Source organism: Mobula hypostoma, chromosome 9 (assembly GCF_963921235.1).
Source record: "Mobula hypostoma chromosome 9, sMobHyp1.1, whole genome shotgun sequence".
In the NCBI taxonomy this organism is placed as follows: Eukaryota; Metazoa; Chordata; class Chondrichthyes; order Myliobatiformes; family Myliobatidae; genus Mobula; species Mobula hypostoma.
In genome coordinates this window covers 32,791,263-32,810,588 of record NC_086105.1, presented here as the reverse complement: position 1 = coordinate 32,810,588, position 19,326 = coordinate 32,791,263, and the positions used below count along the sequence as shown (strand labels likewise).

Sequence of the window (19,326 nt, the reverse complement as noted above, 5' to 3'; positions counted from 1 at the left end):
CATTGTATATAATTGTTATTGTATATGATTTTCATATTATGATACCTGATCAGGCACTGTATGTGCAAAATACTGTGGATGCTGGAAGTCTGAAATAAAACCAGAAAAAAGCTAATCCTCAGCAAATCAGGAAACATCTGTGGATACAGAAATAGTTAAATTTTCAGATTGATGACTTTTCATCATTACTGGGATATGATAAGATTCAAAATGCATTCTTTTCCTTTTCTTTTCCTAATGACTTACAGTTCTTGCTATACAGTTGCATTTTAAGACAAATATTTTCAATGTTCATGTTGCACTAATCTTTATAGTAATTTGTTTCAATTATGTTGCATTTGATTATTTCTAATATATTGTGTTATAAGGTTGGCAATTATATATTGAATACCATTTCATTTGACTTCTATGACATCTACATTCCAAATAATTTTCCAGTTACCATAAAATGCTTGGAATAAAGGCTTTGGATCAATTTCTCCTTTGTGTCATTTCCCTTTTCCTTGACCAAAACAGTTTTTCTTATTTCTTGCAAATATTGCTCTGAATTTCAGCCTGGTAATATTATCTGAAGTACTTTTCTTAAAGATCTTCTATATTTTTTTATATTGTGCAACTCAAGCTTTGTTCATGGATATTCAGGTGAATTATTTGTCATTGCTTTCTCTACCTCTGGAGTCTGTGATATGATTAGACAATACACACTTCCAATTGTCTTTCTTTATGTCTGTCTAATTTTTCATATGGAACGTTTACACTGCCACCTGTTTATCCCCTTAAGAACACTTAATTATATGGTCTAATTTCTTCACCCTTGCCAGATCTTCATACCGTGCTTATTATTCAATGCATGGGCGCCACATTTGAAGTTTGAAGCATGACTAAAATGCTTTTGTTCTCATTACCTTATGTGGCAAAATGAAATCCCAACTCTCCTCACTTCCAGCAGCTGAGCAGGAACACTGGAATTCCAAAGCTCAAAGGCACTGTTTCATTTTTTGGTAGCAATATGTAGTGTGTTAACTTACTTTTCATGAATTCTCTGAAAAGCTGTCTTCTTATCATGCAGGTTATGATTGTAATTGCATGTTAATATAGTTAAAAGAATCATTGCCATAATTTATACTAATGTTTTTAAACGCATTTGTATAATGCATAATTTCCGGTGTAAAGCCCAGAGCATTTAGTCTACTAGCTATAGATAATAGCATTTGTTTTGGAATTAGATTGTATAATGTTTTGTAATATGAATTGCATTTGCAAAGAAATGTTTTTGATTTCTGTTTTAATGTCTGAAGAAATTATGCAGGTTTCAAATACATACTGAAAAGCTGGAAATGTCACACACACACCCACAATGATTAGTCACAAATATTTCAGACATTTTGTTCTTCAATATAATACTGGAAAAATACTGGAAGTATTCAGATCATGTAGCATCTGACAGAGAAAAGTTCATTTATGATTTCTTTGTTACATGAGGTGATTTATGATCAGGAAACATGCACAATGTTTTAGAACTTTTACTAACTTCATATTAAGATGTCAGAATAGTATAAATATTCTTTTAAGGTAATCTCTGAATAAAAATTTCACACTGGACGTTAGTTTTGTTTTTGAAATGGAGTAACATAAATTCATTTTGGTCCATTGAAGGACGGAATATCGGTACACAGGCTGCCAATACTATAGTAGTCACGTAATATCAACAACCAAGACAAACACCCCTCCCTGGAAACTATATAAGAGGACTTTAGACACGAAAAAATATGAACAATATAACTTGTATATATGAAGCTTCCAGTTGCACTTATGTTATTTTCAAGTTATAGAAGGCACAGAGTTTTGAACCAGTATACTTTCTAAGAATATTTCGATATGACTAAACTGACTTTCTGCACATATGATACGAAAGCTAAATTTTGAGTTAATAACCCGAGTGCATCTTGGACAGACAGAGCCTCTTCTTCAGGAATCACACCTCTGATTTCCTCTTGTCCTATTATTTCCTACTGGCTGTAACAAGGATATATACCTACCAGATAAGAGTTGATGCTTAGTAAATATATGTAAATGATACAGTATTATTTCTGATATATCTCCTAGCATTTTATGGAGCATTCTTGTGCTGTATAATATTCTTATGAATGCTTAATTTCTTTGTGCAGGGGCCCTTGTACATTACAGTAACACACAAAATAAGCATGCTTTTGTTTTTATTTATGACCTAGTAGTTAAGATTTCTGGAAAGAAGTGGGCCAGATATCCATAAACACATCCCAGTCTATTAACAAGGTTGCAAAGCCAGGTGAAGCAGGCTCTATTCCAACATCAGTGTTTAAAATCTAGCCTTCAAAGTGTGGAATCTAAACAAACATGGATTTTATGCAATATACAGCCCTCCTGCCTTTCCATCAGGAGAATAATATTTGGGGTATTATTTTTTTCTTGCCAACATCAAGCAGAAGTGTTGAAATTGCATTAGTTATAGGCCACCCATGAAGTGCTCCAGAATATTCACTCAAGACAGAAAACATGGCATAAACTAAAAATAATCAGAGCTGATGCGTGGGTTCTCTTTGTAGACTGAACGTACAACAAAGAACCAAAAGGAAACACTTAACACTTTGGAATGATATTCTTCCCTTCCTTGCTTAGTTCTGAATCCACCTCATTACAGTTTTGGTTTCCCCGGCAACATCTGCTGCTGCCAGCTCAGATCTCCATTTATCTCTTCATTTGAGCCCCATTAATACCATTTATTCAGATATTAAAAGACTTTGCCACCTGTACATGTTGTTGCCCAGATTGTGGTGGGAAGCCAGTGGGTAAGTTTGTAGCTCCATTCACCTAGATTCTGCAGATGGCTAGGGTAGAAGTGATGGGACCTTTTTAATTCCCCCCATGATATATGTGGAATTATATGTAAAAAAACATTTTTCACTGTCTAAAAAGAAACTTTTAGACCCTTTTTCCGCATTTATTTTTCCTTTATAGGCGGGTCTGCGTACTTTGCATGACATTGGCCCTGAGATTCGTCGAGCCATATCTGGGGACCTGACAGCAGAAGAAGAACTAGAGAAAGCAATGACAGAAGCTGCTTCAGCTGCATCTGAGGATGATATCTTCAGGGTAGGTTTCACATCAGATAATGCCAAAAGAAACTTAGGGATTCCAATAAAACTAAAGACTTGCACCTAAATTCCACTATAATATGCACTTTTAATGGCTTGCTGATCTATTTATCTAACTGGGTCATAGAGAATTGCAAGTTGGAAATGGGCCCAAGATCCCCACCTGAGATATCTTTCTAAACCTTTCTTATTCATGTACTTGCCCAGGTGTCTTTTAAACATTATACCTTCCTCAACCACTTCCTCTGGCAGTTCATTCCATATGTACACCACCATCTGCATATAGAAGCTGCCCCTCAGGCAATTTTTAATCTTCCTCCACTCACTTTAACTAATGCCCTCAAGTTTTTGATTTGCTTTCCTAGGGAAAAAGACTGCGTATCCACCCTTTCTGTGCTCCTCATAATTCTATACACCTCTATACCCTCAGGCTCCTATGCTACAAGGAGTAAGTCTTTACCTACCCTTGCAGTCATCATTTCTCATGAAATTACCTATGCAACTTTTCACCAGTATTTTTCACATTATAATATAATCCTTGGCACTATTGAGTAACTTTACAGGATACATTTGGAAGTAATGTTAAAAATATGATTGGTGTGTTAAATTCCAACTGCTCATGCTGAGGAGTGGATGCTGTGCTCCGGGAGCTGGAGTTTTGGAAGTCAGTCTGTAATTACAGCCCCTGAGGCAGGTCAGTCTTGCAACCCCTGTTATATTTTCCTTTAAGTATCAGTAAAAATGAAGGTAAGTGTTCTCTGACCATTAACATTTTGAAAATTTGAGTTTTACCTATTGGAATTGATAAAGAAAATAAACTTGTTTTAAAACAGGACTAAACCACAGAATAAGAATTGGTTTAATTTGTAACAGCTAGGATAAAATATTAATTTGTGTAGTATAAACAATTAAAAAGAACATGTATTTGGAAATAACTGTCCTGTTTCAGCAGTTAATATTATTAAATGTCTTTTAAAAATATGATCTTTTTAAGGTATCATCAAAACTCATTTACTTATCCACTGTTTTGCTATTTTGTTAAAGGCAGTTTTATTGAACGTTAACTGCACTGCATCCCACCATCCCATCTATATTCTCATTTCATTTGTTCAAAAAGTAAGAGTATAACTTTGTCATTTACAAACAAGCCTCCCTATGTTCTAAAGCATCACTACCATAAGATTTAGGAGCAGAATGGGGCCATTTGGGCCCATCAAGTCTGCTCCGCCATTTCATCATGGCTGATCCATTTTTCCTCTCAGCCCCAATCTCCTGCCTTCTCCCTGTATCCCTTTATGCCCTGACCAATCAAGAATCTATCAGTCTCTACTTTAAATATAGATAAAGTCTTGGCCTCCACAGTTGCCTGAGGCAATAAATTCCACAGATTCACCACTCTCTGGCTAAAGAAATACTTTATCTCCATTCTAAAAGGATGCCCCTCTAATTTGAGGCTGTGTCCTCTGGTCTTAGACATTCCCCATTGGAAACACCCTCTCCAATCCACTCTATCAAGGCCTATTTTACTTTTATGTTGTGTTTAAATAATTGGCCTTTTAATCTTTTTCTTAAACTTCCTAATTTTCTTTTGGACAATTGGCCAAAGTCAGCACAGTTTCCTTAAGGGGAAATCTTCCCTGACAAATCTGTTGGTATTCTTCGAAGAAATAACAAGCGGGATAGACAAAGGATAATCAGTTGATGTTGTGTACTTGGATTTTCAGGAGGTCTTTGACAAGGTGTCATACATGAGGCTGCTTAGCAAGATAAGACCCTATGATATTACAGGAAAGGTGCTAGCATGGATAAAAAGATTGGCTATTGGCAGGAGGCAAAGTGTAGGAACAATAGGGGCCTTTTCTGGTTGGCTGCTGGTGACTAGTGGTGTTCCATGGGTATCAGTACTGGGACTGCTTCTTTTCATATTAGTTGGCAATGAATTGAATGCTGGATTTATAGCTTTGTCGTCAAGTTTGAGGATGATACAAAGATAGGTGGAGGGGCAGGTAGTGTAGAGGAAGCAGGGAGTCTGCAGAAGGACTTGGACTAATCAGAAGAACGGGCAAAGAGGCGGCAGATGGAATATAGTGTAGGGAAGTGTATGGTCATGCATTTTGGTAGAAGGAATAAAGGGATAAGCTATTTTCTAAACAGAAAGAAAATTCAAAAATCAGAGATGCAAAGACTTGGGAGTCTTTGTGCCGGATTTCCTACAGGTTAACTTGCAAGTTGAGTTGGTGGTAAGGAAGGCAATTGCAATGTTAGCATTCATCCTGAGAGAACTAGAATATAAAAACAAGGATGTAATGCTGAGGCTTTATTAGACATTGGTCAGACTGCATTTGGAGTATTGTGAGCAGTTTGGGGCTTCTTATCTAAGAAAAGATGTGCTAATATTGTTGAGAGTCTAGAGCTTGTTCATGAGAGTGATTCTGGGAATGAAAGGCTTAACGTATGAGGGTATTTGAAGGCTCTGAGCCTGTACTCACTGGAGTTTAGAAGAATGAGGAAGGATCTAACTGAAACCAATTGAATATTCAAAGGCCTAGGTAGAGTGAATGGCAGAATCCTGGGAAATGTTGTAGAACATAGTTCCCTAAAAGTGGCAATATCATTAGACAGGCTGGTGAAGAAGCCATATGGCATGTTTATCTTGGCCAGCAATGGCATGGAGTACAAGATTTGAGATACTATTTTACAGTTGTACAAAATTTGGTTAGTTCACATTTGGAATATTGTATACAATTCTGGCTCCCACACTGGAGGGAGGGTGTAGAAACGATTCACAAGGATGGTGCCTGAAATTGGGAGAGTGGGAGTTATAAGGAGAGATTGAATAGGCTGGATCAATTTCCCCTGGAGTGAAGAAAACTGAAGAGTGATCTTACTGAGGCTTACCAAAGTATGAGAGGCATAGAAAAGATCGACAGATACAGTGTTTTTCCCAAGATAGGGGTGTCCAGAACTAGGGGCATTGGTTTGTGGGAGGGAAAATATGAAAGAATATTTGAGGGGCAAGTTTCATATAGAGATTGTTGGATATATGAATGAGCTGCCAAAGGAGATTATAAAGGCATGTATAATTACAACATACAATAAATATTTGAAGAGAATCATGAATAGGAAAGGTTCAAAGGAATATGACCAAATGCCTAGGCAAATAGGTTTAGATGAGATGGACATAGTGATTACACTAAATAAGTTGGGCAGAAGGGCCTGTTTCTGTTATGTATTTACCATAATACATCCTGTAGCAACTCTATGCCAATGTATAATATCAGTTGCTAATCTTCATAAAGTCAAAGCTAATATAAAAGCAAAAGAGGGGGCATACAACAAAGCAAAAATTAACAAAAAGATAGAGGATTGGGAAGCAATGTGCCAGGTGTTGAAGGGTGGGAGGGAAGAGAAGTAAGTGCAGTTACTATTACAAGGGAGAAGGTGCTCAAAAAGCTGAAAGACCTGAAGGTGCATAAGTCACCCAGACCAGGTTTCTGAAATGGGTAGCTGTGGAGATTGTAGAGGCGTTAGTCATGAAATTTCAAGAAATGGGAAATTATAGACCAGTTAGCCTGACCTCAGTGGTTGGGAAGATGTTGGAGTCAATTGTTAAGGATGAGGTTATGGAGTACTTGGTGTCACAGAACAAGACAGGACAAAGTCAGCATGGTTCCCTTAAGGGAAAATCTTGCCAGATGAATCTCTCAGAATCCTTTGAGGCGATTACAAATAGAGTAGATAAAAGGGATGTTGTATATTTAGATTTTCAGATGGGCTTTGACAAGGTGCCACACATGAGCAAGCTTACCAAGTTAAGAACACATAATATGGTTAGAGTCACTAGCATGGTTAAAGCTTTGGCTGATTGATAGGAGGCAGGAAGTGGGAATAAAAAGATCCTTTTCTGGTCGGTTGCTAGTGACTAGTGTTGGGACTGCTTCTTTTTATGCTGTATATCAATCTTGGAATAGATGACTTTGCTGCCAAGTTTGTAGATGATACAAAGATTGGTGAAGGGGCAGGTAGTCTTGAGAAAACAGGAAGGTTGTAGAAGGGTTTAGATAGATTAGGAGAATAGGCAAAAAGTGGCAACTGAAATACAATGCTGGAAAATGCATGGTCAAGCACTTTTTTAGAAGAAATATCTGTGCAGACTATTATCTAAATGGGGAGAAAATCCAAAAATCTGAGATGCAAAGGGTCCTTGTGCAGAATACCCTAAATGTTAATTTGCGGTAGAGTCAGTGGTGACGAAAGCAAATGTAATGTTAGCACTCATTTCAAGAGGTCTGGAATATAAGAGCAGGGATGTGATGCTGAGACTTTATAAGGCACTGGTGAGGCCTCACCTTGAGTATTGTGTGCAGTTTTGGGCTCTTTTACTTGGAAATGGTATTGGAGAGGGTCCAGAGAAGGCTCACAAGGATGATTCCAGGAATGAGAGGCTTATCGTATGAGGAACATTTGATGGCTCTGAACCTGTACTCACTGAAATTTAGAAGGATGAGGGACATTTCACTGAAACCCTTCAAATGTTGAAAGGCCTAGACAGAGTAGATGTAGAAAGGATGTTTCCCGTGGTGGGGGGGTCTAGGATAAAAGGGCACAGCCTCAGGATAGAGGGACGTCTGTTTAAAACAGAGATGTGGAGAAATTTCTTCAGCTAGAGGGTGGTGAATTTGTGGAATTTGTTACCACAGGCAGCTGTGGAGGCCAAGTCACTGGGTAAATTTAAGGCGGAGATTGATAGGTTCTTGATTGGCTGTGGCATCAAAGGTTAAGGACAGAAGGCCTGGAAGTGGTCTGAGGAGAGGGAAAAAAATGATCAGCCATGATTGAATGGCAGAGCAGACTCCATGGGACTAGTGGCCTAGATCTGCTGCTATATCTTGTGGCCTTATAAATATGGTGCAGTTTTGAATAATTTCATCGTCACACTTGGAAAGGTATTCTTTCATAGAATGAAGAAATATTCAAAAGCTGAAGGCTTTGGACTAATCCATATCTGCACACTTTAAAAACTAAGGGCTCTGAATGAAACCCATGCTTTTTTTTGGAATTACTGTTGGAACAGCACAACTTATAGTCCAGGCACTGTACATCATAGCACTGTGCGCAGGACTGGAGAACTGAATGTTTAGGGTGGATAATGGGATGACAGTCACGTGGGCCACTATGTTCTGGATGGTGTTAATCTTCCTGAGTTTTGTCAGCTTTGAATTCATGCAGGCCAATGGAGAGTATCCCATAGCACACATGGAAAAGACTGGGAGTGTCAGGAAATGAATCGCTCCCTACAAAATATCCAGCTTCTGAACTGCTCTTATATCTGTAGTGGTAGTGGTTGGTTCCAAGGTGCTTCTACTCAGATACCCGTTAATGCTTAGTTAGCTGTGTGGAAGTAATTCAGAGTTTATTCATTCACTCTGCTCTGTTAAAGCTTTGCTCTACTCAGGGACAGGCAAATATTGACGGTCATTATGTGAGAAGTCAGGAAACTAAATTCACATCTTTCCAGCTGTGGCAAGTTTATTCCTCCAAATTTCATTACACTTGGCAGCTGGAATTATATTATTCTGGTGAAAAATAGATGATCTATGTAGCTTGCATAATATTGAAATTTTGAATGCAACTCAGTGTGTTTTCTTCTTATTAGAGGGCAGGTGGCTTATTTGGTAACCATGTTGGCTATTATCCAACTGATGGTAGAAGCACCTTCCCTCAGACTTTCACCACTCAGCGTCCTTTGCACCTCAATAAATCAGGAATTTCTCAAGCTGAGGCCGAGTCACCATCCCACGAGAAACTGGTTGATTCAACATTCACTCCAAGCAGCTATTCCTCGAATGGGTCAAATGCCAACATTAACAATGCGAACAATACTGCAATATCCAGATTTCCAAGTCCAGTCAATTATCAAAGCACTGTGAGTACAGTGGATGGCCATGGCAATTCCCTAACTTCAGCACTCTTATTGCAAGGCACAGCATGGAAAATCAATCCCAAAAGGTAAGTGTGTGACACGTATAATGACATTAATGTGATTGATAGTTACTTTGTTGGTTCATTATTTGAACGTAGTTGATGTAGGTAATGACAACAAAATAGGAAAAATATTATGACTCCCACCATAACAGGAGTATAATGTTAGGTTCCCCTAAAATAGACAATGTGAATATGGTTTGGACCAATTATAACCTGCAGTATGACAATATCACCCTTACAATTACTGATAGTCTGTGCACAACCCCAATGTAAGAGGTAGTAAGTTCAGATGAGGCCGTAATTAGAATGATGTGCAAACGTCTTGCAAGACAGGAGTGCACATGGAAGACTGGAGCATTGATCACCAAAAGCTCTGCCCCTACCTCCAGCTGTACCTACTGTGCACTCTTTTCCACAACTTTACTAAATGTTGCCATGTACAAGTATTGTGTATCTATTACAGTAATTCTCAGGTGAAACAACAGACTGACTTCTCCATTCACTGAGTCACACTAGTTCACTATTAGCCTCACTAATGCTATGCAAACATAACAAACCCCCGACCCAGCAGTGTATTGCAGTGTGAAGCCTTGTGCTTCATTTCACGTTTTTTTTTATTTTATTACGGTGTCTTCTTGTGATATGAATGTAAATTAATATCTAATTAATTTTTCTTGTCTACCTTCGTGCTCTCTTGTGAAATAGGACATGGTATTATGAAACACTTATCCGGTATGTGTGCTTCTCAGTGTTGCTCAGTTTTAACTCTGTAGTTTCTTTTTTGTTTGCTTCAGTTAAATAAGAAATGTATGAAAACAAAATAATTTGAATGCCAAAAATATGAAAGGACAGAAATGTTGAAACTATTCAATAACTTCCATGGAGAGAGAGACAGTTAATGTTTATGAAATTGCAAAAGGAATGGGGAAAAATAAGAAATAATAAATTTGGGGAAGTATAGGAGCAGAGTAAAATAAAGGGAAACAAAGAATAAAAAGGAAGCAAATCGTGATAACTGTGAAGATGAGATAGATTAATTTGCAAAATGTATACTCAAATAAATCCTAGGTTTTGTTGAGTAGGGATTCCATTTGATTATCAAGCACATAATGATCTAAGTCTGCTAAGGCAAGCTTGTGTACTATCCAGTCTGCTTCCTGTCTGTTCCTTTAGTTATAGTGACTTACATCACCCTTGAGTTCAATGTTAACTGCTGCTCAACAACCAATTGTTCTTTGTCACCTCAGAAGAAATCTGCATGCTTATAACATCAGTAAAAAAAAACAGCAGAACTATGAAACTCATTACTAAATAAAATCAGGTGTCTAAAGAGCTAGACTTTAACTGTTCTGCATAATAAAAGCAATGTGGAAATAATTAAAATGAAGGAGGAACCACCAATCATTTCTGGCCACGTCTTAAATAACTCATTTTAAATTAAGGATCCAGCTTAATGTGAAAGATTGCCTTTAAGTTACTGAGTTTTGTTTCTGGCAAGCAATACTTGGCAAGTAATTTGATCATGTAGGAACAATCTTTTTGTATTTGAAACTGACAACTTATTACATGCATCATGAACAAAGTTACTTGTGTATGATACATGATTGAACAGCATTTCCAGCATTCTCTATAGCACAAGCATGACCTGCACAATCCAATGGTCACTCATACAGAAGCAGGTTTCACAGCACTTCCAACCCAATTCAGATAGGTCCCCTTTCTTTACATATCCAGTGCCCACACCTTCAGATCACACACCACTGAAGCCCTTTGTTCTCTGAAGAACATTCCCCATGCCCCACAGCTCACAACACTCGAAAGACCTTATCCCATACCCTGATTATTGTATTAAATGAGTAATATTGTAAATATATATTTGAGTATGCATTCTTGTTCTTTAAATAATTCGTTACAGGTTAATATGTGAATGCACACATCATCACCCTACCACATGATACGTGCGTGCCCCCCTTAAAGTAAACACAAAGTTAGACTGACATTTCGGACTCCGGTGTCTTCCTTTGAATTAATTTAATGTTTGGAAATTACAAAACATAACGCTGACTATCAGCCCCCACCTCTTATCACTCAATAATATCTACCCCCTCGTCTCAAGGCACAATTATGTCCTCTATCCATAGCTCCCCCTTCTCACAGCAATCACTAGCAACAGACATGAGGCAACCCCCTTAATGCCGAGTTTATTTCTTGATTCTTCTCCACTCATGGGCCTCCCTCTCCTCATAGTCCCACTGGATCGGGTACTGTATGCTTCAAAGTGTACAAAAGGAAAGTCTTGTTTAAAGCTGATGCAGTTGTACAGGGAGGCTTTGGGCCAGGTGTGATGCTGAACTGTGGCAAATCTATAAACAGAATGTTGATTAGTCCAGTATGTAGGACCTGTTTGCTCCATCTTTGCAGCAGCAAACAGTATCTAGGCCACAAGGCTATTTTATTCTTGGACCTGAATGATGGAGCAGCACTGGCTTCCCCACAGGGAAAACCTGTCAGGAACATTTCAGAAGCCAGAAAATTATATTTCCACTTTCTTTTTAGGACAAGGTGACAATGCCCCCACTGAGCTCCTCCAGCAATTTGTCTTTTGTTCTGGAGTCCAGTATCTGTCGTCTCTGATGTCTGCATTCTTGTCTCCTGAGATTGGTCTCCACAGTTATCTTCTTCCGCCCCTTTTGGAGTGTAGCTCTGGAGGACCTTCTGAAACCGTGAAACCCATTCACTGCCATGTTTTGCCATTTCTGAAATGTCTCCCAGGTCAGCTTTGGTTGTAGAACACCCCTAGTAATTACAATGGGAATGGTACTGTACTAGAGGTGAAAAGATATGCAAATTTGCCTCAAACTATGCAAAGTGGGTTGAACTGCTGCATTGCACAGACATAAATGGTGAACAGTACAGTTGCTGCTGGGTTCATGAAACAAATATAAAAATAAGCTCGTAGCATGAATTTGATATTTTCTTTGCACCAGAAGCTTGAACCAAAAATTCATTATGCATTGTGACCTCTGGGCCCTTTTTCAGTGTCCAATTTAGTCAAGAGCTCATCAAGTGATATGGCATGGCAACTGGCCCCTCAGCCCAACTGCTCTGTGCCAACCAAGGAACTCCAGCCAGCTAAAACCATTTGCCAGCATTTGGCTCAAAAACTTTTAAGCCTTTCCAATCATGTCCATGTCACTGTCTAACTGCCTTTGAAAAGCTGTCATTGTACCTGCTGCAACCAGTTCATTCCACATAGTGCATACACCACCCTTTATGTAAAAAAGGTTGCCTCTCAAAATTCTATTAAATATTTCCCCTTTTACCTCAGACCTATTCCCTTTGCTTCTTACTTCCCCTGGGGAAAAAGACTGAGTGTATTCAACCTATTTATGTTCCTCATGGTTATATATACCTCCTTAAGATCACCTCTCAGTCTCCTGTGCTCCAAGGAATAAAATTCTAGCATGTCCAACCACTCCTCATAACCGAGTCTTTCAGGTCCTCGCAACATCTTTCGAAATACTTTCTTCATTCTTTCCAGCTTACTAGCATTTTTCCTATCGACTGAATACAATATTCCAAGTACTGCCTCACAAGTGCCCTGTACAACTGCAATATGACCTCCCAACATTTGTATTCAATGCCCTTACTGATGAAGGGTAGCATGCCGAAAGCCCTCTTCACCACCCTGTCTACCTGTGACTCTGCTTTCAGGGAAACGTGAACTCCAAGGTCCCTCTGTTCTGCTATACTCCCCCAGGGCCCTGCCATTTTGTGGCACCCATGTAACCTGCTAACCCGTATGCCTTTGAGAAGTGGGAGGAGAACATACAAGCTCCTTACAGATAGTGGCAGAATTGAACCCAGCTCACTGACGCTGTGATACAATTGCACTAACCGCTATACTGCCATGCCTGACTTTGCAAAGCACAATAACTTCCTCTTATCCACATTAATCTGCATTTTCCATTCCTCAGCCCACTTACTCAGCTGATGGCTCCCATTCTAATTTTTGATAACCTTCATTGCCCACTATGCCACCTGTTCTAGTTCTTCTGAAAACTTATTAACTATCCCCTGTCCATTTTTATCCAGATTGTTGATATACATGACAAACAGTAAATGGGCTTAGAACCAACCACTAAGGAACACCATGAGTTACAGGCCTCCAGTCTGATAAACAACCTTTCATCATCACCCTCTGCTTTCTACCATCAACTGTATCCAACTGACCGGCTCTCCCTGAATTCCATGAGACCGAACCTTCCAGATCAGACTACCATGTGGGACCTTATCAAAGGCCTAACCAGGATCCATTTAAACTACATCTACTGCCCTGCCCTTATCGACTTTCAAGGTTTATCCCTATTATTTCCAGAATTATCCCTGGTTTCCATCCTGAATAATGGGACAACAATAACTACTCACCAGTACGCTGGGGCCTTGCCTGCGGTTAGAGAGGAGAAAAAGATATTGGTCAAGGCCCCAGCAATCTCTTTACTCACCTCTCTCAATAACCTGGCGTATATTCCATCAGTACCAGCACTTATCCACCTCAATACTCTTTAAGAGACCCAACACTACCTCCTCCTTTACTTCGAAATGCCCTAGCGTATTAATACCCTTGCCACTGATCTCCCTATCCTCCACGTCCCTCTCCTTGGTAAATACTGATGTAAAGTACTCATTAAGGACCTCAACCACATCCTCTGCATCCAAGTAAACATTCACCCCTTTATCCTTCAGTGGTCCCAGCCTCTCCTTAGTTATCCTCTTGCTCCTAATGCATGTATAGAAAGCTTGAGATTCTCTTCAATCCTGCTTGCAAAGGACTTTTTATGGCCTTTCCTAGCCCTCTTAATTCCCTTCTGGTGTTCCTTCTGGCTTCTTTATAATTCTTAAGGGCTCTGTTTGGTTCTAGCTTCCTAAGATTTACGTACATTTTCTTTTTCTTCTTAACTAAATTCATCACCTCCCTCAACATCCAAGTTCCTCTTACCTTGTCATCCTTGTCCTTCCTTCTGACTGGAACATACCTGTCCTGTACTCTGTGTAGTTGGTCTTTAAACACGCTCCACATGACGGATGTGGACTTGCCCAAAAACAGCTGTTCCCAGTTAACTCTCCCTAGTTCTTGCCTAATTTTCTCATTATTTGCCGTGCTCCAATTTAATACTCTCCCACAAGGTCCATATTGATCCTTAATCGCTACCTTAAAACTGAAGGAGTTGTGGTCACTTTTCCCTAAATGCTCAACCACCGAAAGGTCAGTCACCTGTCTAGGCTCGTTACCCAACAGCAGAACCTCCCACTGTTGGGTTATGTACATATTGATTTAAGAAACCTTCCTGGATGCAGCTAACAAATTCTGCCCCATCTAAACCTCTAGCACTAAGAACATCCCAGTATATATTAGGGAAGTTGAATTGCCCCTATTGTTTTCACACCTTTCCTTAATCTACCTGCATATCTGTTCCTCAACAGCCCTGTGGCTAGCACCCTTCCTGTTTTGGTGTTCTACCAATATAGACTCAGTGACTGAGCCCTACATTATGTCCTCTCTGAGTGCAGATGTGATATTGTCACCGATTAGTAGTACACCTCCTCCCCCTCTGTTACCTCCCTCTCTATATTTTCTAGAACATCAAAATCCTGGAATATCAAGCACCCATTCCTATCTTCTCTCAACCAAGTCTCTATATAATGGCCACAACATCATAGTTCCATGTACTGGTTCATGCTCTGCGTTCATCACCTACATCTTTAATACTCCCAGCTTTAAAATACACACACTTCAAAGTATCCATTCTGTAGTATCTATTACTTTGTACTATTCTGTACTATTACTTTGCTCCTGCCTGATTTTAGTGGCCCTGACATCTGCCTTCCTCTTTGCTTTCTAACCCTGGTGCTCTGCTTCCCATTCTCCCACCAAACTAGCTTAAACCCTCTGTTTGTCATTTGATTTTTAATTTTATCATTCTGTAATGTCTTTTGAGCTGACTTTGAGTTCACATGTCTGAAAATTACATTCATGTTTTTAAGGGTGTCAATAAATATTTGCCAACATTTTTGTTAAGAGGGCTTCATACTTCAGGCAATAGATTTTTCCTCTCAATACTTCCCACCATTATAGAGCATTTTTTAAAAATTAAATGATGGAAATCCGAAACAAATACAGTAAATACTGGAGAATAAACACAGAATAAGTTTTAAAGATGGAATCTCTCGGATATTAATCTGTCCTTTTCAACCTTCTGCAAATTTCTAGTATTTTTTTTGTTTTTGTCATTTGCAATCAACATTTTTGCATTAACAAGATTCAATAACTGTAACTAGTTGTTGAAGTGCATGATCTTGAAAATACATGATGTCTCCTCTCAAGAACGTAAATGTGATTGCCTTGTTTCTCACATTTTAATACACTAACAGTGATGAACTGGTACCCTTTCCTCGTTTTTAGCTCTTATTCTGAAGATAGTCAATTGCCCATCATTCAGCGAGAGGAAGTATCCCCCGATGAGACATGTGATGAAGACTTCAATAAAGATACTGATTGCTGCAATGAAGAGAGCATGTTCTCTTCACAATTGTGAGTTTTCCCTCTGGTGATTAGGTGGCAGAGAAACATTGTTAAGCAATAGAAACGTCACTGAATTGACTCACAGTTGCCAGTAACACATAAAAACTTGGAGAGTTTGTGCAGGTTTAAGATTATTAGAAAAGATCAGCTCCTGTTAGAAAAATCCTACCTTGGATCACTAATTTTGTGCTTTAATTTCTATACACTAGAGATACGTTTCTGTATAAATCCGGTGCTCCAGTGTGGTGTCCTTTGTAGTGGTGAGACCCGATGCAGATGGGGGTATCACTTTCTCAAGCACCTTCACTCTGTCCTCCATGAAAGGCAAGATCTCGCAGTGGCCACCCATTTCAATTCAGCTTCCCATTCCCATTCTGACATGTCCGTCCTTAGCCTCCTCTACTGCCACAATGAGGCCTAACTCAGGCTGGAGGAACTACACCTCGTACTCCATCTGGGGAGCCTCCAACCTGATGGCATGAACATCAATTTCTCAAACTTCCAGTAATTACTCCCTCTCCCTGCTTCTCTCTTTTAACATTTTCCGTTCAGGTTACCCTCTCATCCCTTCTCTTCTCCTCACCAATCCATCCCCTCTCTCTAGTTCTCCTCCTCCTTCCCTTTCTTCCTTCATCCACTGCCTTTTCTATTTGATTCCTTCTTCTTCAGTTCTCTACCTCTTCCACCTAGCCCATCCCAGCTTCTTACTTAATACTTCCTCCCCACCCTCCCACCTCCCCCCTCACATGGTCTTACCGATTACCTGCCAACTTGTCCATTTTCCCTTCCTGCCCCCTTTTTTTCCAGTCCTGATGAGAGATCTTGACGAGAAATATCTCCTCCATAGATGCTACCTGACTTGCCAAAGTCCTCCGGTATTTTGTTTGTGTTACTCAAGATTTCTAGCATCTGCAGAATCTCTTGTGTTTCTGTATAAAGGCATTTCATTTACACAGATGGTTTTTCCATCTTTTAAGAAGTGAATAGTTAATGAATAAGCAAGCAATCAAAGTTGTGGGGTAGCTTTTAACTTTACCCTAGGCAAGTAACCATTTGACCATGCTGGCTGAATATCTGTAGAGGTATAAGAAAGGTATAATAGAGGTAATTTTTTTCATGAATCTTCATTAGTGGATAACAATGAAGACATAGTTTATTATTCCCCTTTTATTCATGTGCTTTAGTTGAATTTCACCTACAAAAATTCAAATATACTGTGTTGAGAATTAAGGAATATTAATATGTAACAGAATTATCAGCATAGGAGAGATTCAGTTCATTCAGTCAGTCCTGCATTAATTTTCACATAAAGACAATGCATAGGGCGTCTGGTGGGAAAATTATTGGAAAGCCAGGATTTAATTACACTTAGAAAGACAAAGAATAATTATTTATTTTACTTATTTAGATATACAACACAGTTACAGGGCAATCCAGCCCAACGAACATGCGCCACCCAATTACACCCATGTGGACAATTAACCTACTAACCTTTACATCTTTGGAAGATGGGTGGAAACCGGACCACCTGGAAAACAATCATGCAGTCACAGGGGAACGTGCAAACTCCTTATAGACAGCAGTGGAAATGAACCCAGGTTGTTGGCACTGTATTACTCTATACTATCTATTAGGGATAGTCAATTTGGCTTTCTGTATGGGAAATCAGGTCTCAGGTATTCGATTCAGATTTGTGAAGAGCAGTCAAAGAGGATTAATAAGAGCAGGGTGTTGATTGTTGTCTACAAGGACTTTCGCAAGACCTTTAACGAAGTCCCAGTAGGTTAGAACACATGGGTTACCAGACAGTATAGCAATTGGCTGAGTGGTAGGAGGTTCTTTTTGGTCACACTTTTCTTGATGCATGTTTGTATAAGTGATTCTTCTCTGACCTTTGCAGAATTTCCTATCAAGAAGAATGTGGTGATAATCAGCTGGGTCCATCAACAGATTGCTGCGATAAAGACAGCTTTTCTCCTTCAAAGGGGCTACTTTCAGCAACATCATTAGGTAATATAAAGATTTAGTATTCGGAGTGTCAGTGAACAGAACTGTGCTACCTGAGGTCATTGGTTGCTGCTGTCAAAACTGAAGTAAATCCTGAACTTTGGTGTACAGTATGAAATGGGGGCTCTAAATCTGTACATTTATTCAATTGCACATTTCAATGAGGATTATAATTTTTTAACTCCCAAAACTTCTATGAACCTTGAGTCAGATTTTTTTCACTCCACATTCTTTGGCATAACAATTGTAACAGTTAAACATTAATGAGAAATTTATCAATTATCAATTAACTTCTTTATGCTGTTGTAATATAATACTGATCAAGATCCAAAGAGTGAAGTTAAAGAGAAATTATGTTCTAACGTTCTGCTTCACTGAGCTTGTTGAAAAAATGATGTTAACCATGTGTGCAGTGCTCATATCTACTATTATTAGCATAAATTGTTTCAGGAGAGTGAAGCTACCACCTTATTGAATATTCAAGGTTTGACTTGGGGTATGTCATGCTGTTTATTTGTTGGTGATGAAATGACAATGAAGCCTTTAAGTTTCCTTGTGCATGTTTTTGGTGTACAAACTGGGCACTACTGTACCTAGCACAATGCTGATTGTCACTTTAAAAGATCACAAAATTAGGTGTTCCTTGCTCTATGAAATTGTTAAACATATTTGTCTAAGAAAAAGAACCTAGTGCTTTCCCGGTGTATACGACGCATTAACTCTTCTCGGGCTCTCAGCTGTGTCCAGGTACCAATTTTAACCGATGTTTGAAGGACAAACTCCTCCATGAAGACAGCTGGACTCACATGGAAGCCTGAGAAGAGTTTATGTATATTCTTCTAAGAGTCATTAAAACCAAAGCTGCATGATTCACTGAAATTTCCATTTGCAAAAACAGTTGCACATTGAAAAATGGGAAATGCGTTGGCACTGTTAAAAGGATTTCATTATTGTATAGAGGAGAGTTTGATCATGTGGGAAGACAAAAGGACAGGTCAATAGGAACACGGGAGATCAAGATGCAGGAAATTAGAGGATCCCTGAGATATGGAGAAATCCAATCAAGCTGGGGGTTTAGGTCTGTGATTGGTCTGGGAAAGAAGGAGAGCACAAGTTCTGCACGGAACCAAAGGTAGGCTTTGAGCTAGAATTGGACTGGATTGAATCTGGGGTCTTGATCTGACCACATGTCATAAGTAGCATATATGTTTATACAATGAAATTACCTAAGTAAAGAGTGGGTGATTTATAAAATACAAAAGCAATTTTCCTTTAAATCATATAGTTTACAATAATTTCAGCATGATACCTTCCTTGCTATCCTGGCAGAGCATTTTCAGCAGATCATTCCCATCTCCTAGCAGACTGTTCCTTCTCTTCTTACTTCCATATACAGTAGCTCTGCAACTTTTTCTTTCTCCAAAGTTCAAAGTAAATTTATTATCAAAGTACATATATGGCACCATATTCTACCTTGAAATTCATTTGCTTACAGGGATTTACAAGAAAATAAGGAAATACAATAAGTTTATGAAAAGCTGTAAACAACAATGACTGACAAACAACCAAGGTGCAAAACAAAAAGACAAATGATGCAAGTGGTAACAAAAGCAAAAA

At 39.0% G+C, this 19,326-nt stretch overlaps 1 protein-coding gene across 2 annotated transcripts in view; it reads left to right on the top strand.

Annotated features, from left to right (window-relative positions):
- Positions 1 to 19,326, top strand: part of cacna1c (calcium channel, voltage-dependent, L type, alpha 1C subunit) — a 669,326-nt gene that overhangs the window by 631,651 nt on the left and 18,349 nt on the right. For both annotated transcript variants that reach the window (XM_063058026.1, XM_063058027.1), the window contains 5 exons: positions 2,998 to 3,132; positions 8,791 to 9,143; positions 9,825 to 9,851; positions 15,583 to 15,711; positions 17,603 to 17,712. In XM_063058026.1, the coding sequence (XP_062914096.1) occupies positions 2,998 to 3,132; positions 8,791 to 9,143; positions 9,825 to 9,851; positions 15,583 to 15,711; positions 17,603 to 17,712 (754 nt within the window). The remainder of the gene's footprint in view (positions 1 to 2,997; positions 3,133 to 8,790; positions 9,144 to 9,824; positions 9,852 to 15,582; positions 15,712 to 17,602; positions 17,713 to 19,326) is intronic.